This window comes from Trichogramma pretiosum, unplaced genomic scaffold, assembly GCF_000599845.2.
Source record: "Trichogramma pretiosum strain Unisexual culture from Peru unplaced genomic scaffold, Tpre_2.0 scaffold4, whole genome shotgun sequence".
Lineage (NCBI taxonomy): Eukaryota > Metazoa > Arthropoda > Insecta > Hymenoptera > Trichogrammatidae > Trichogramma > Trichogramma pretiosum.
Genome location: NW_019641688.1, coordinates 333,052 through 351,186, shown reverse-complemented (window position 1 = coordinate 351,186; position 18,135 = coordinate 333,052). Strand labels below are relative to the sequence as shown.

General features: G+C 37.5%; 5 protein-coding genes across 7 annotated transcripts in view; 4 read left to right on the top strand and 1 right to left on the bottom strand.

The window, feature by feature from the left end:
* Nucleotides 1-388: 388 nt before the first annotated feature.
* On the bottom strand, nt 389-2,085 carry LOC106656212 (D-aspartate oxidase). Its single transcript, XM_014376970.2, has 5 exons — nt 1,694-2,085; nt 1,377-1,500; nt 1,157-1,302; nt 628-1,072; nt 389-521 (listed from the first exon to the last, which is right to left on the bottom strand). Exons 1-5 carry the CDS (start codon nt 1,876-1,878, stop codon nt 411-413), a joined length of 1,011 nt encoding a protein of 336 aa, XP_014232456.2. The 5' UTR covers nt 1,879-2,085; the 3' UTR covers nt 389-410.
* A 796-nt stretch (nt 2,086-2,881) lies between these two features.
* LOC111694244 (odorant receptor 67a-like) lies at nt 2,882-5,811 on the top strand. The gene is made up of 6 exons (XM_023461598.1): nt 2,882-2,943; nt 4,835-4,957; nt 5,095-5,185; nt 5,328-5,467; nt 5,544-5,676; nt 5,752-5,811. Exons 1-6 carry the CDS (start codon nt 2,882-2,884, stop codon nt 5,809-5,811), a joined length of 609 nt encoding a protein of 202 aa, XP_023317366.1.
* Nucleotides 5,812-8,431: 2,620 nt separating this feature from the next.
* On the top strand, nt 8,432-10,234 carry LOC106656068 (replication factor C subunit 2). Its single transcript, XM_014376713.2, has 2 exons — nt 8,432-8,839; nt 8,924-10,234. The coding sequence occupies exon 2, from the start codon at nt 9,034-9,036 to the stop codon at nt 10,093-10,095; it is 1,062 nt and encodes a 353-aa protein (XP_014232199.1). The 5' UTR covers nt 8,432-8,839; nt 8,924-9,033; the 3' UTR covers nt 10,096-10,234.
* Nucleotides 10,235-11,145: 911 nt separating this feature from the next.
* Nucleotides 11,146-12,843, top strand: LOC106655988 (protein ALP1-like). The gene has a single exon (XM_023461640.1). It carries the CDS (start codon nt 11,179-11,181, stop codon nt 12,790-12,792), a length of 1,614 nt encoding a protein of 537 aa, XP_023317408.1. The 5' UTR covers nt 11,146-11,178; the 3' UTR covers nt 12,793-12,843.
* Nucleotides 12,844-16,475: 3,632 nt separating this feature from the next.
* The window catches only part of LOC106656298 (protein kibra), a 72,176-nt gene continuing 70,516 nt past the window's right edge, over nt 16,476-18,135 (top strand). For all 3 annotated transcript variants that reach the window (XM_014377186.2, XM_014377183.2, XM_014377185.2), the window contains exon 1: nt 16,476-17,423. The gene's annotated coding sequence lies outside the window, so the exon portion shown is untranslated. The remainder of the gene's footprint in view (nt 17,424-18,135) is intronic.

Genomic DNA, 18,135 nt, shown 5'->3' with positions numbered 1-18,135 from the left:
TTATTATCAATGAATCAAAAATGTCATTTTTCCATTAATTGTATATTTTTATAATTTTACAAATTAATAAGTGTAAAATTAGTCGCTTTATAACATTCATTATTCAAAAGTGCCTATTACATGTAACATAAATGCATACCGAAAATGGAAAAATTTATTTATAGCCAGTATTAGTCGCATTAATAGAGGTCTTTTTGGTAACAAGTTAGCCATTGGAAATTAAAGTTTAATAATTTATTAGTTGTAATTGACTGAACGTTTTTACGTTGATTATCATGTATCTTAGATTTTTAAAGATTTAGTTTAGTATAATATTTTTGACATTAATTTTAATTCTTCATAACTGTAAAACATTATTGTACAACAGCGTACAAGCTGCGTTCCAGTAGCTCAAATAATTTTGAGTATGCTCAAAGCTTCGCCGTGGAACTGTGAAGTTCCTTCAACTTTGTCACCGCGTATTTCGAAGTTCCTGGGGCTGTGCATATGCCGTAGCCTCCGTGACCATAATTGTGAACAATCTTTTTAAGAAACAAACAAAGAACCAAACACAAATAAAAATACATTATTTTTTAAAGTGCAACTTGTGATTTATAGATCTTTAATTATTTGTCAAATCTCTCTCACCAAGGTGCTGCTGCCTGGACCATCGCTGAACCTTTCCGCCTCGACTCGGACTCCGGTCTCTCGGTGCGGCCTTAGGCCAGCTTTCTCGGACACTTGCACGGCTTTGCTCAAGCCCGGCACGAGTCGGTCGCAGCGATCCTTGATGGCCGCCGACTGGTACGGACAGATGCTCAGATCCGAGCAGTCGAACTCGCGCTGACCGCCCAGAGTGACGAGGCCGTTGACGCCGGGCACTACGTAAGTGTTGAGCTCGCCGTAGAAGAAGGTCTTGAGCCAGGGAGCCCGCACCTTGATCACCTGGCCCTTGATCGGCACCATGGCGCGGTCCGAGCAAAGCCGCTTAGCCCCGAGGCCGGTGCAATTCACGATTGCGTCGTAATCCGCGGCGATCTCCTTGAACGAATTGACTTTTTGTCGCTTAATCTGCGCGCCGTTGGCCTTTAATCTAAGGTAATTTCGTCGAGTTTGATCTCGATCGGCCAATCGTGATAACAGTGAAATACATGTGTCTCTGTCAATGGAAACTCACTTGCTTATCGCCCAAGGAACGTAAATGTCGGGCTGCGTCACCAAAGTCGAGACGAACGAGCCGTACTTCCACACGTTGCCTGTCAATTGCAGCTCCGACTCGGTAGCTCTGCGATAAATCGGCACGAGCTTCTCCATATAATCATTCTATCACATAAAAATGCGGCGTTTTTAAAATCTCATTCCATTATACTTTATTTTCCAAATCAGGAATTTTGTACCATAACGACTACCGGCGACTCGTTGGAAAACATGTATCCGGAGATGGCTGCAACGCCGATTTCCGAAGCATCCCTCGATCGGCTCAATTCCTCGTAATAATCGTACGAGTCTTTGATCCATTGTCTGAACAATCGATATACATAAGTATAATATTAATTCTCCCTTATCGCATTTATCGCTTGACAAAGCGATCAATTTTTATAAGTATTGGAAAGAGAGATAAACTTCATGCTGCAAACGAACGGTCGATTTTACAACCGAGCTCGAATGCAAAATTGCACAATTATTTCATGTCGTTGCAATAATTAACGCCTACCTTGTGATGGTCTCGTTCGGACCAGCGAACGACGTGCCTATTCGGAATATGCCAGCGGCCACGAAACTCGTTATACCCTCGAAATCTGCGGCCAAAAGGCTGATCTGTGCCTGTGGTAATTCTCTCTGGAGCTCGAGAGCCGTCGTCACTCCCACGCAACCAGCACCGAGTACGGCGATTTTCATCTTTGCTCGTTCGTTCGATTGATTTTAATTTCGTTCCTCTCGTCCCGAAACAATTTTTCGTAATTCAGTGGCTACGCAGTTCGTTGATGATATGCGCTTCGGTGACACTCCTCAATTGATGCGAATGGCAGTGGCACTGTGGCACTGCAAGCGGCACAACAGAGCTACAGCGCTAGCAGCAGAACCGACCAGAACAACTTCAACGAGACTGCGCCGTCTGTCGCGCCTCGACACCTCGTATCACATTTTTAAAATCCGGGTACCAGAAACGACCTCGAAGAGGAAATTATTCTAACGGCAAATCTGAGATGTTTTTTGGAAAAAGGCCATCTGAATGCGAATGTGCATGTTTCCAAGCGGAAAAATGTGTGGAAAATTTTTTAAACAAATTTTACTAATCAAATAGCGAAAAATTTGAATTTACTAACTCGTTTTGAAATTTTTACTTGTTATTTTAATAGAACACCAATTATATTGTTGATTTTTTTTAATAAAGCTTAAACATTTATTAGTTCAACATTCATCTAGAACGTATAAATAATTTTTTGTCGTCGCAGTGCGAAAATTTAAAATTTTCATCCAATATTATTTTATATTCTTTTTAATTTAATATTCTGTAAATAACTATAACTCCTTCATAATAAGTCCGTAGTTGTCAAAGTCAAACCAACTCTTGAAATTTATGCATAATAAAAATAGAGGTTTCATATCAATAAAATCGAACTTTTCTGGGTGCGTGATATATTATGTATAATATACGTTATTCATTTTTATTTTTGCTTCTTTTAGATTAAAATATTCAAATCTGTGTTTTACTAAGGTAAAGTTTATTGTCACAGTAAACTCGTACTGCAATATCATTATTGGGTTCGTGTATCAAACATGTCGTTAAATGAAGATTTAGACATTTTTGTTGAATGGTTGCAGAAATTTTGTTCTCCTGAGTCTCCATTAATAATGAAAATAATGTATTTATGCTGTCTATGGCCCTTTCAAGATAAAAATGTACAACTCTTGGGAAGAATATTTATTATGTCAATGTTTACTATTGTTACTGTTGCTGGGGTAAGTATTTTTGGCATAACTAAAAACGACTATTTCAATAATTGGTTGAATGTTTAGGTTATTAAAGTAATTGAAAATACCAAAATGTATGGTGCCAACAGTAGCTTCTTTATTGACGATATATTTCAAATAATAAATTCAATGATGATAATGTATATTTACCCCTTTATGATCTGGAATTACGATAAAGTATCAAAACATTTTTGATAAAAGATATTGACCTTTGTTTTTTAATAAAAATTTTAATATTAAATGCCAAATAATTTTTAGATTATTCTGGTTGTGATTTGCATGAAAAAAGTTCTCGAAAACAATGATGGATTCGGACGACGCATGGTTAAAAGGTCGTATGAAATGTCAAATCATTTCGGATTTATTCTAATCTGTCAGTGTTTTTTCTTATTCATAAAAATTAATATAATTTTAAAATATAACACATAATTGTTTATAGTGCTATTCATCCCTATAAGTGTATTTTATGCATTTGGTCCAGTAGTTATTCCAATTTTATTAACACGATATCTACCAGGAAATCAGACATTTAAAAAACAGCTACCGATTCATGTGGAATTATTCATTGATGAAGAAAAATACTTTTATCACATGTTTACTTGGCAATTGTTAATTATGATAATTTTTACTAGCGTAATAGGAGGCTTGAATACTTTTCAATATTCAGCTGTAGGATTTATTATTGGTGAACTCCAGTACTTACAGTCAGTAAAAAGCAACTGCTATTAAAATACGATTATTGATGTGGAATTTGTTTTTCATACCAGCCACTCGAAAGTGACTACTTCCCTGCCGCTGTGTAAAGTGAGAGGAAGAGCAATTTTCGGGACACTGTGTATGAAAAAGAGTATACAAGACTGTGCCGCGAAAAAAGAAAGCACCAGAGCACGTGTTTATCGGCCTCGGCTTCGCCTCAGACACTAATTACCCGTACTCTGGGACTTTTTTGTTTTTCGCGGCCTAAGGTAGTACAGCAGGCCCTCCGTATTCGCGGTAGTTAGGTTCCTCAAAAACACCGCGAATACGGAATCCGCGAATAATTGAAAAATAATAATAATACATGTAATAATAATAATGTCGAATAACAAAAATATTCAATAATTGAAAGTATTTATTTTATTGGCATTTTTCAAAATATTCCGTAATGCGGGATTGTTTTATTCGCCGAACCATGTCTGTGTGCAACTCTTTATAAGGATTTAATGCCATCGTTTAAAAATGTAAACAACAAATACAAAAGTTAACCAAAAAGTTGTGTTTGGCATCAGATAAACTCCGCGAATATAGAATTCGCGTATACTGAATCCGCGAATGCGGAGGGCCTGCTGTAATATACTATGCATGAAATATTGAATAAGATTGTTTGCATTCAATCGAAAAAATTCAATTTCCAGCTGTGATACAGGAAAACCCCGGTATACGCGGTTAATTCGTTCCACAAAAGTACCGCTTACACCGAAATCGCGTATACGGAAGCATTGATTCTTATGTAAAAGGGGGGTTACGTTCCGGAGCCTCAAAAAATTTGAAAATGATAGGCAATATCCATCACAGTGCTTTATTCGGAGATTTCTTTGTGGGAGCCATAACGTTGCAAAACAAACCAAAAAATTTTGCTGTAAAACTATTATTAACCTTTACAAAAATGAGGAAACGTCAACAAACTTTTAAGAGAAATAGTTGTGAATGTTGCTACAAACCGCGTAAAAACGAAGCAAACACCGCGTATATAGAATCATGGCCTTTTTTCAAAAACCGCGTACTTGCGAATCCGCGTATACCAAGTACCGCGTATACCGGGGTTTTCCTGTACACAATTTTTTCGAGAATTGTCCCGCTGGAAGTGCAATATTTTTTCGCTATTTTTTTCACATTTTAGATACTACTTGAAAAAAACTGACTTTGATTATAAATGCATGGTTTCTGAAAGTGAAGAAAACGCTCATCACTTCCTTACTCAAAGTTTTAAATATTTTATTCAGCAACATCAAAGATGCATCAAGTATGTTATTTTTGATTATGAAAATCCATAACCAAAATACGAGTTTTATTTCCATTTTAAATTTATACAAATTCTTTTAAAAAATATTAAAAACTGTACACTATACAATATGACTCAATAAAACAAAACTTACATAGGCTCTACGAAATTTTATATTTCCTGACCGAAAGGTTGATGTTCGTGATAATGCTTGGTTCATCTGCTCTTCTCATCATAGCAGGTTCTACGGTGAATATTTAAAAAAAAAATCAACATATTTAGTGATTTTTTTACCATTAAAATTGAAAAATAAAAATAACTATTTCAATCAATCACGACAATCAAAATTATCCTGAAATTACTAATAATTGTTTACATATCAATGACTTAGATGGTAGTTTTGATGGATTCACACGTACCAATGGCTATAAAAATGTTTGTTTGTTGCTGGGCTGCCATGATTGTAATCTTATTCATATGTGTTCCTGGTCAACTTTTAAGTAATGCTGGTCATGAATTTTTCATCGAATGGTAATATTTCTTTATGAATGAGAATTTAAAAAAAAAACTTGGAATAAATTAAACTATAGAACAAACATCCACACAGTTATTGCGTTAATTGGCACGGCTACCCTCCGAAAGCTCGAGTTTTGTTGTTACTGATACTAGTAAGAACGAAAAAACCTTTGGTATTGAGAGCAGGATTCCTAGCCGATTTGAGCTTTGAAACCTGTAGCTCAGTAAGATATTTATTGTTTATTTGCGTATTAAAAAATCGTACGACTCGCTCTGATGAAATTTTTTTATCATTTTAGGTGCTGAAAAAAGCTGCGTCATTTGTAACAGCTTTAAGATCAATATATACTGCGTTTTAATTTAAAAATATTTCTCTTGTGTTCTTTTTATTCACAAAAGCTCACATTATTATTTAATACTTAATTATTTATAAGTGTAATTAATGTTTATCCCATCAAATAAAAATCTATGCAAGTGTATTTATTATCATCTTTTTTCACTACCCTTGAGAGTACTATTTATTGAAAATCCTGTTGAATTCAAATTATAAATGTCACAAAGTTTTAATAAAGCTTTTTTGATAATAATGGCATGCCAGGGCAAATTGAGAAATATATAGTTAGCTGCATCGGGATTACGAAAAACTTGGATATATTTTAACAAGTGGGATAAAACTAGCACAATACGGCCAATGTACACGTACTGTTTATTAGTATGTGAATTCCATCAAACTCCCATGCAATATTAATGATTACTAGAAAATTTAAAAGCCGATATTGCGCAGGTGAGCACGGGAACTTTCTTTACATTACATAGGCTCAATTTATGAATCGATTTATACCCTCATGCTTCGGGAAAATTTTCCTATTACGTCTGGTTCCAAATTTCAATTTCAAGCCTATCACATGACTTCCTCTATCAAGAAGCAAAATGATTCGTTCGTATAGTACATGATTAATGTAATAGCTCTAATAGTAAATAATAACTCAATGTTGCTTTGTTTACATTAGTTCAAACGTTCACTTCATGATTTGTAAATATTATTAAATTCAAATTAGGGGGCTTGATGTGTATTGTTATAACACAAAGATTAGTCGTTAGCTAAATTCTTAGAGTATAAGATGGAATCCAGCGATAAATTTAATTGTGCCATCAAGTAAATTATATTTCATGAGAATGAAGGTATTAAAATGTTTTAACATAATAATTAATCTTTTTAAATCTTTTTCAGAGTGAAAAAAGAGCCTGCTGATGAATCGTTTACTGAAAAAAATGATTATAGCAATATTAATAAAGCACTCGATACTAACAAGTTCCAATACTTGAGGTTTCCCGGAGAAAATCCAGTAAGAACTGATAATTATTATTAGCGATTGGCATAGTAGTAGTTGCTTTAAGTAAAAATTATTACGTAAATTTAATTTTATTATAGATTCAAATGCTTCAAAAATGTGACGAAAATCGTGAAAATAAACTTGACGACATTCAAATTGAAATTGAATGTAAATTAGACGTGAAGCCCAGCATGAATTTATTACCAATCAAGAAATTTGACGATTATTCTCTAAATGATGTGCAAAATATAAATCAATCCGCTGATTATAAAAATCAAAACATCGTTAAAATAGAATCTGGCGTAGAAGTGAAGCAAGAATCTTCTAACGACGAACCGAAAAATTTGATCGTTAATTTTGACTGTGAGCTCGGTGAGCAAAATCAAAAGAAAACTGACAAAAAAGTATTCAACAACCAACGTAAACGCAAAGTAAATGTAGGTCAGGTGCATAGTGGTATAATTCACAATTGTAACACGTGTGGAAAAACATTTAGACGGAAGAATATTCTCAAAAAACACATCGACTCGATCCATAGTAAAATCGCACATTCTTGTGATGTATGCGGAAAGTCTTTTACTCAAAAATGGTATCTAAAAACCCACATTGATGAGGTGCACAATGGGGTCACACATGAATGTGATATTTGCGCTAAGAAATTCGCCAATAAGTTTAGTCTCAAACGCCACATTGATACCATGCACAATGGGGTCACAAATAAATGTAATATTTGCGGAAAGACATACTTACAGAAGGGTCATCTTAAAGTCCACATAGATGTGGTGCATAATGGAGTCACACATGAATGTAATATTTGCGGAAAGACGTACTCACAGAAGGGCAGTCTCCAAGTCCACATGGATGCGGTGCATAATGGAGTCACACATGAATGTAATATTTGCGGAAAGACGTACTCACAAAAGAGATATCTCAAAGACCACATAGATACAATACATAATAGTAAGAATTATACGTGTGACGTTTGCGGAAAGAAGTACGGAAGAAAAAATAATCTCGTGGCCCACATCGATGTAGCGCACAATGGTATCACTCACTCGTGTGATATATGCGGCAAGACACTTTCATCTAAAAGTGAACTCAGAAGGCACATCGATTGGGTTCATAATGGTGTCACTCCTACATGTGACAATTGCGGAAAGACATTCACAAGCAAGAGTAATCTCAAAAGCCACATAGATTCGGTGCATAACGGTAACAAACATACGTGTGACGTATGTGGAAAGAAATACTCAACTAAAAACTATCTCAAAAATCACATTGATGTTGCACATAATGGCGTCACTCACTCATGTGATGTATGCGGCAAGACAGTTTCACTTAAAAGTGATCTCAAGAGGCACATCAATGAGGTGCATAATGGCATCACTTATGCATGTGATTTATGTGAAAAAATATATAAAAATCGATCTAATCTCTATAGACATGTCAAATCGACGCACAATAGTACCACCTATGCATGTGAGATTTGCGGAAAGACGTTCGGACGAAAAATAAACCTCAAAGCCCATATTGATGTGGCACATCCCTCAAGCACTAAGACTTGTATAATTATATGCAATGAAATGAATTTAATTGGGCTAAAAAACCTTATGTCCAATTTCAACTATATTTATTCAGAAGACTAACTACTAGAACATTTTCTCTCATAATATGATGAGTTCCTATTAAAATATTATAGTTCTTGACTAAAAAAGTAAAAACAATAACTTTTCTAAAAGAAGAATAATAATATGTTACGCGACAAGTTAATTTAGAGCATGCATTTTATGCATTTATCTATAGATTATCTTAGCATCAGAAGAAACCCTACCTACATTACTAGCTGTTGGCTGCTAAATTGCTGCATACGATGGCCGCATGCGACTCGTCTCAGCCGATCAAGGTTTAAGAGTGAGAGAAAGAAAGAGAGAGAGAGAATATCATAACTTGCGAATTGCGCGGGAGCAACTTGTGTTGTTTATCTTTGTTGTTTGAATCGACAGTCTTACTTCTCAAGAGATCCGTTCATTATTAAATCATCGTTTCTTTTCAAGTAAGTAAATGTTAATCGTTGTTAAAGAACTTAAAATCTGTTGAATAGTCTTGAAAGTGTTGTGTTATGTGTGTTTCTTGACAGATAGGCTGGCAATATATTCGAAAATAAACAACGCAGTTGCAGAGGTTAGCTCTTGACTTATCCTTCACACAATCCTTCGATTCAACATAAAAACAATCGGCATCGTCAAAATGACCGACCTAGTGGAAGTGATGGATGTCGACCAAGAGGCCGGACCATCCACGTCGAGCACGACGACGACCAAAGCGACGACCAAGAGCAAAAAGATGAACGTGCCGTGGATCGAGAAGTACCGGCCGCAAAAGTTCGAGGACATCGTCGGCAACGAGGACACGGTCGAGCGCCTGTCGGTGTTCGCCGAGCACGGCAACGCGCCCAATCTCATCATAGCCGGCCCACCGGGCGTGGGCAAAACCACGACCATCCTCTGCTTCGCCCGAATACTCCTTGGCCCCACCTTCAAGGACGCCGTGCTCGAGCTCAACGCCTCGAACGAGCGCGGCATCGACGTCGTGCGCAACAAGATCAAGATGTTCGCCCAGAAGAAGGTGAACTTGCCGCCCGGCAAGCACAAGATCATCATCCTCGACGAGGCCGATAGCATGACGGACGGCGCTCAGCAGGCTCTGCGCCGTACCATGGAGATTTACAGTCAGACGACCAGATTTGCTCTGGCTTGCAACAACAGCGAGAGAATCATCGAACCCATACAATCTCGCTGTGCCATGGTAAGGTACGGCAAGTTGAGCGATGCACAGGTTCTGGCCAAGATCATGGATGTATGCCGCAAAGAAAATGTTTCTTTCACCGATGATGGCCTAGAGGCTATTGTATTTACTGCTCAGGGAGATATGCGACAAGCTCTAAACAATTTGCAGTCAACTGTCAATGGATTTGGTCATGTGAATAGTGAAAATGTTTTCAAAGTCTGCGACGAGCCACATCCTTTACTTGTTACAAACATGTTAGAATTGTGTTTGAAAGGTGATGTGAGTCAGGCTTATCAGATCTTGAAGAGTCTGTGGGATCTAGGATATTCTCCTGAAGATCTTATTAGTAATATATTTAGGATTACAAAAAATTTAGATATAGATGAACACATAAAAATTGATTTTGTTTATGAAATTGGTTTAACCAATTTAGAAATTGTTAGAGGTAACAGTAGCTTATTGCAAATGAACAGTCTTATTTGCAGGTTGTGTCGTATAGCAACTGAACCAAAAGATGATTAAGCAAATATTGAAAATTACATACCATATCATAATGTAAATTTTGTTAATTTTAATCATTAACTATGATGACGTACAACTGAATTTCATAAATTACGTCATGTTATTTTTGTAAATAAAATGTGATTGTTATACGAATCAATGCATCTGTGTCAATAATCATTGAATCTACTCCAGTGTATTCTTGTAACTTTCTTTTAATCTGTATTGTAATTACTGTCATGTATCATATTTTAATACATAACTAATATAAATTTTATAACAGCTATAGTGCTTAGATGCAATTTGTGCTAGTGTCTTTGTGAAAAAAACACTTGAAATTCAACCAATTACTGGACTAGAAGATTGATAATATTGTACCTTAATTATTTTTAATTTGGACTATAAAATTTAAAATTCAAACAAATAGAATCATGAAACCAATGTTTCTAGTTGTAGACTTTTATGGTACTTTTACTATAACTTATAACTTAATAATCTTTTTAATGAATTTTTTGGCACTTATGATTAACTATTAAAAAAATAACATGACATATCGATCAGGTAAGATTAAATTGAAGCATAAAAATTGAATAGAGAAGAATCAATTTGAAAATCTGATTAAATGAATGAACAAATACATCAGTGGAGGCCAGGTTTAACTTGGTGAAGATCTGAAGGATTTAAATGTAGATGGTGAATCCAAAATCATAAATTTGTTGCTAACTCATTAATTTTAGAATAATGCGTCGTAATCACAGCTTTTATGCGATAATCATTAATAAGTAAAGTATTTTCTTTTGCTGAAACGTTGAAGCACTAAAAACATTAGTGACGGTAATTTTTTATCATTCAGTGTTGAAGTATTTTTTTTCCTTATTTAAATTTTTTATAACAGCAACGTCAAATATCATTCTATCTAGTTGAAATCATAATTGACTGCAATACAAATGCAAGTACACGAGTACATCAGCATGCTTGGCGCTTGCAAGCCAGTGGTAGACAGCGCCTCATCGTGCCGGACTATCAAACTTCGAACCCTCGATACGAACGACTGTTGCATGTAAAAATACATTATAATAGATGTAAGTGGCTGCCGCTTTGTCAATGAAAATGGAAAATCAAGGTAAAGTGAAAAAAATAAAAGGTAAAAAGTGTTGCGTGCCGGACTGCCAAAATAAGAGTGGAATTAATAGCGTGCCTTTTTATCGTTTTCCTACGAACAACAAGCTTATGCCCCACAAAGTAGCTCGCAGAAATGGTTGGATTCAAGCGGTGCGTATAAATTGTTTTGGCGGGTCCGAGTGGGAGCCTGGAAAATGTGCTTTAATTTGTGGCAAACATTTTGTTGGTAATGCTAAATCTGAGCATCCCAAGAGCCCCAGTTACAACCCGACACTTTTTCCCGGTGCTCAGAATAAGAAATTTATTGATCCTGCAAGGACTCGTGAGCGTTTCGAGCGCTGGGTAAAAAGAGATATTGCATCCAAGCAAACTATCAAAAGTTCAAAGTGCCAAAATATGGAGGATTCATCGACAAGTACTCCTTGTGATAGTGTCTCATGTGATATTGATATTGTAATGGAAGAAAAATTTGTGATTCCAAATACTATAGATGTGGCAACACAAGTTAATTTTGCAATACCAGAAGACAATACCCAACACATTTTTTTGAGTAGTTCAATATCATTTTTAAACAATCCAAATAAACGTGATGCAGAGATATTTGTTTCATTACCTGCAGCAATTAAAAATGAATACATACCTAATGATGAGGATTGTATCGATGAAGAAAATAACCCAAGTTCTATCAAGAGTTTTAGTGATTTGCAAAAGCAAGATGGTATTGGTGGATTTAAAGGGTATCAAAGTATGTTGAAAAATAAAAACTCAATGGTAGACCTGTGTGGAGTTAGTTTTGAAGATTTTAATTTGCTCTTAAAAGCTCTATCTGCAGGTTATCGCTGTGAAACAAACAATAATATTAGTATTGAAAATAAATTACTAATGTTTTTATTAAAAATAAATAGTTATTTAACATTTAATGCAATAGGTACTATCTTTGGCATAAATGAAAATGAAACTTCAGAAATTTTCTTTTCAATAGTAAACTATTTAGCAAAAGCCTGTAAAGAATTTCTTACTTGGCCTACTCAACAAGAAGTCAGAGGTACCACACCATCTTGGTTGAAGCCTAAATATAGCAATTGTAGAGTGATGATTGATACTATTGAATTTAAGGTAGAAAAACCATCCAACCCAGATGATCGATTACGATTCTGGTCTCTACATAAAAATGGTTATAGGATTAAAGTAGTGGTTGGGTGTACACCAAATGGTTTAGTTTCATTTGTTAGTAATAGTTATGATGGTAGAATTAGCGATGAACTCGTTGTAGCTTCTTCAGGAATATTGAAGCTGTTAGAAGATGATGATTCAGTATTAGTTGACAGAAATTTCCCTAATATGGACCCAAAATTAATGAAAAATGGCAAAAATGTTTTTGTGACTATACCTTTGGTTGTAGAAAATGATTATCCAAAAAAACAAAAGGTAAAGAAACGTCACGTGGACAAAATTCCATTTGCCATAGATAGGATAAGACAAAAAATTAGAAATTTTAAAATCCTAGATATATTTACAACTGAAATGCTTCCTTACGCAGATGATATAATATTTATATGTTGCGTTCTTGTCAATCTGCAACCAACATCAAAATAAATTAGAAGAAATATGATGAAAAGGTTAAAATTAGTAGAATGAAAATTATTTAATAATATGTAGGAATATATAAGTTATGTAAATCCACATGTGAAATTTTTTTTTATTGTAATTGAAAGTTTATTCCCAATAAATATTTATATTTTTGATAAAATATCTGTATAATATTTAAGTTCTAATTAATATTTTTCAAATTATTTTCTTTCTTTTTTTGTTAAAAATTATATGAAGTTGACAGGTAATAGTAATAATAAAAGTTTTTTAATTTTCAAGTAATTTTTATTAAAATTAAATTATTGTAAATTTGAGCAAGAAATGATTAATATTAGAGTCAAAAAGTGAGTAGTACTGTGGGTAAAAGAACATTTTGTTTATGAAATTTCTTCTGCCCTGAATCCATTATTATATTAATAAACACAGCATCAATTATACTTGTCACAAGCCAGGGCTGAGGATAAATTATAAATGCACCATATTTTTTCCATATTTCAGATCCATATTTTTTTTAAAAATGCATTTTATGCTTTAATCTCATGATGGAATCGCCACTTTTGTGCCATTTTTAATTGGTTTTGACCATAAACGTGAATCGATCCTAAGTATTTATTATTTTCAAATCATCTAAAAAATGCAAATAGTAATTTAATTATTCGTGTTTACTTGTGGGTACATGCATGACTCATTATAAAAAATATTTGGCAAAATTCAAATTGTTAGATTATTCGCGAAACCGGCATCGCGTACTTGGCGCAGCAGTATTTTAGTAAAGCATACTTTAACTGACAGCTCTACGCGGCTTTATTTCAATTGTAGCACTCTTTGAAGCGTTGGTATATGTAACCATATTACTCTTGATCGTTTTAGCTGTCATCGGGCACGATTACATCGGAGCGAAATATTCAAGATGAAGAATAGCATCAAAGACGTACAGCTTAAGCTGCCCACACGTCGGGCATGTAAGACTTTATTTAACGCAATCGGTATGGTATCGGTAGGTATTCAAACCGTTTGCATACACCAAGAGTGTGCATAAGTTTGTGCTCGTGTTTTTTTAAACCTTGTCTAATCTACCTTGGTAACGATATCGGTAAGAACTCGATGCGTAAAACGCGAGTATATCACGTCATACACTCGCAATGCTGATCTTCCCTCTATTATTACATGTGACCGCGTACACGAGTTCGGAGCAATGCATATAGCGAGCGCAGCAGTAATCTGTAATATAACTGCTGCTCCGATGTGCAGCGACAAGTGGCGCTCGGCGTTCGCCTGGTTGAAAGAATGCGAAATATCGCACGCGCCGCAGCGCACACGATCCTCTCCTCGCCTCGGTTCACTCACTCACACACACAGCAAAGTAATATGCACATGTGTACAATATCTGCTCCGTGCGCTGCAAGCAATTCGCTGTTGTGCGGCAGCGTGGACGTTGGGTATATAGTGTACGGCACATACACGCAAGTGTATATCTATATACGTGTATTGTACATCGGCTTGTAGCTCGAGCGCTCGGCGCTGCAGACAGGCACAGCACAGTATTTGGCCGCCGCACCGCAGCGAGCGCCTCTCTTCCTACATATACATAGCGTGCACACAGCAACACACGTATACACCTTCGTATATACGGAGCTGCGCGGCCAGCGAGTAAGACAGAGATAGAGCGAAGAACGGAGAAAGAACGTGGTTTTGCGACTGCAAAGTTGGCCTGTCTGTGTACTGCTGCTCCGCTCCCCGTTGCTGCGCGAACAACGTCTCTCTCTCTCTCTCTCTCATACACACACATACTAGCTTCGTCGTGGTGCGCCGCTGCTGCCGTAATATACGCGCGCGACTGGCTGCCTCCTGCTCTACGTTGGCCAGAGCCGCTGCAGAGCAAGAAGCCCGCAAGCAGATCGAGGCACTCGCACAAAACTCGCGCATAGACGGATCTCTCGCTCCAACTCCGTACTAGATGCGTACACTACTATAGTACCAGTGCATAGTGCATACACACACTTTATATATAATAATAATAATAATTATATATAGACGTATATATTTGGATACACAGCGATCGAGCACATCGTTGCTCATTTTTTTTAAGTGTATATCAAATACAATTGTTCAAGTTTGTTTGTTGCTCTCTTCTACTTCTAACTTCTTCTTTGTTGCGTGTGTTAAAAGTGCAACAGAATGTTAAAAAGTGTTTAAGCGTTCTATTATTGATAATAGTTCGTACATACGCTGTGTGTGTGCAGTTCAACGTTTGTTGTTGTTGTCGTTGTTATTGTTGTTTTTGTGTACGTCTACATTGGTTCGTTTGTACGCGCGCAAGCAGTAATAAAAAGAGAAGACAGAAAAAAATCGACCGCTGGCTATATACACACACACAGCAGCGAGAGAGTCGCATACCGCAAAAATCGCATGAAGCAGCAGCAAGTGTACAGTTGCACCGAGAGAGCAGCAGCAGCCCACAGTGTACAACATCTGCGCGAATAGAATATTTTACATGCACGTACCAACGTGCATATGCAACGCACCACAACCATATGGGCTTTTTGCGTTACACGCGAAATATTCGTGTGTGACTTCTGTTATCGGTGAAAATAGAGTCTTTGACTCCGTAAGTGTGCTTACCTCGCGTGTGTTCGTGGGTGCGTGAGTGAGCCGTGTCTGTGTGTGTCCGTGTATATGTCGTGCGAGAGATCGATATATACCTCCTGCCAGTGCCATTGGCATACAACAGGATCGATCGGCAATAACTATATCATTGTGCAGTACATCATCGAGCTCAATCGTAATTCGCCCTTGGATTGAATAATATATAAAATTTCGCAGCGACCAACGTACGCACGAGAGTCAGCGCAACGCGTGTAGTTCGATTCGGTTCGATTTAAAAGTGTTGTGTGTGGTGCGTTCGTTATATATACTCTGTGTCATCGTCTTCTCTCTCGCGAGTGCGCGCTGAAAAAGGAGCGAGAGAAAAGAGAGAAGAGAAAAAAACAAATCGGAATTCAATCATCCGTTCGTACGAGAGTTGTAGTATAGTAGTATAGTAGATATATATACATAAGAGAGACGTGTAGTGCTGCTGCTGCTCTGCTCCGCTGCTGCATAGCTCGGCTATATAAGTCGATTTTCTAACCGATTTTATGAGGTCAGTTACCGCAGCTGCCGCCGTTGCTGCTACTGCCACTACTACTACTGCTACTACTACTACTGCTGTTGCTGCTGCTGCTGCTGTCGTGCATAGATATAATACGACATCCGACTTTGGCAGACTCGCTCGAGTTTGAGCTTCTACAGAGTGGAAGCAGAGAGAGAAAGAGAGAGAAGAATATTTTTGAAAAAAAAGAACGTCAACAGCTGCAACTGCCCTCGTGTCTAAGTCGTCGTGGTCTTCTTTTTTTACACTCTCTGTAATAAAAAACCTCCGCACACACGAACGTCGAACGATCATGAGCGAGGCTTCATCGACGCATCCAATGCTGCTACAGTGTCCATGGGTATGAGCAGCAGGAAGAAGCGCAGGAGGCGCGCGCCCGACAACGACCAAGTGTGACCACCGCCAGGGTGTGCAAGTTTTTAAACTCTCTCGTCGCTCGTGCTCTCGCTCGTTCTATCTCTCTCCTTATCGTACGCTCGTATATATACGATATATACACCAGCTCGTCTCCCCTCCCCCCTCCTCACCTCTTCCCCGCCACACACACACACACCACACCACACGCCAACCGAACGAACGACGACGATATCGTTTACATATATATAGTTTATTCATTCAACCGGTGCCAGTCGGCCTCGTCGTCGTCAGTGTGATCTACATCGGTGCGATCGTCGTCGGAAAGTGTGCGTTCGAAATATTTTCGAATTTTGAATTCGAATCGTACACACGTGCGTCAACGAATATAATACATAGATTATTATTTCGTATAAAAAGTGGAGTGACTTCGGTGCAGCGATAAATCAAAATAGAAGGCGAGAGAAATTTTTGTTCGGCGACCGCAATAACAACGGCTATTATTTGCAAGCTCGTTCGGTTGTGCGCGTTTAAAAATATTACTAGTGTAAAAAATCGGCGCATACCGGCATATAGCCAAGAGTGGAGCAAAAAAAAGGAGATGAATATCGTGCATAACAACGATATACGCGAGTGAACTGAGAAGAAGAAGTCGAAGAATCAGAAGATATTCGTGAGTTATATAGCTTCGTGTGTAAAAGAAAGCAAAAAGCAAAAAAAAACAAGTACGAAATCCAGCAACGGCACAGCCAGCAGCAGCTACACAGCCAGAAGATAGCGAAAAACGGCTGTTATACTCTGCGTGTTCTGCAAAAAAAGTGAGAGAGAGAGAGAGAGAGAGAGAGCGAGATAGTGTGTGTGCCCAGGCGGCCAAGTCAACGACGACGACGACAGTAGTGCGCGGTGGTGAATACATATCTATACAACGTGAACGTGTGTCTCTGTGTGTTATAATACCGTGTGTGTGTGTGTGTGTCGAGAGTGTATGTGTGTTTGTGTAGATCATATATATACAAACGCGGTGGCCTATCGCATCTCTCTCGCTCTTCATGCGCTTGGTAACGGTGGAATTCCGCTCGACGAGAGGAATCTGAAGGCGGGGTCTGACGTCACTCCGCTTCATGATAATGAGGTATTCATGATGGCGGAGAGAGAGAGAGAAAGAGGAGAATCCGCGCGCACGCGAAAATACACTCGCGCAGTGCAGACGCTCGATCGCGCGCACATGCACATACTGAAATGCCATGCCTGCGATGCCGTGCATGTATACATCTATACACATATTTATAAGCTGCTCAAGATATGGGAGCAAGCACTGCTGCTGCTCGTGAGATTTTTTATCTGCAAATATATGTGTGTAATATGTGCATATGCGCGTGCGTTTATAACATATACGCGTACACAGAGCATCGAGAGACACAAAACTCTTTTAATAAATATATAACCGATTAAATCCATCGAGGCTCGAAGTATGCTGCTTATAGCTGCTGCCTGTCTCTCGTTTTATTTTTTTGAAAGAGAGGTATCACGAGTTCGACCGTTGCACGCGCCCAATGCCAAACTATACGGAGAGAGAGAGAGAGAGAGAGAAAGAGACGCCTTTTTCTCGAATAATCTGCATAAATTTTTTTTTTCACTCGAGGCACAGAAATTCAAATTGCGCGTGTATCTCTCTCCGCATATGATACGAGCAGCTCGAAAAAAAGAGAAGGACAAACCTTGAGAATAAATATTTTTACGAATTTTATAAATATAACGCGCGAGTCGAACGGTAAAAAAATTCAAAAAGAAAGAGAGAGAGAGAGAGAGAGAGACACGCAGAAATGAAATAACACGCGCGCGTG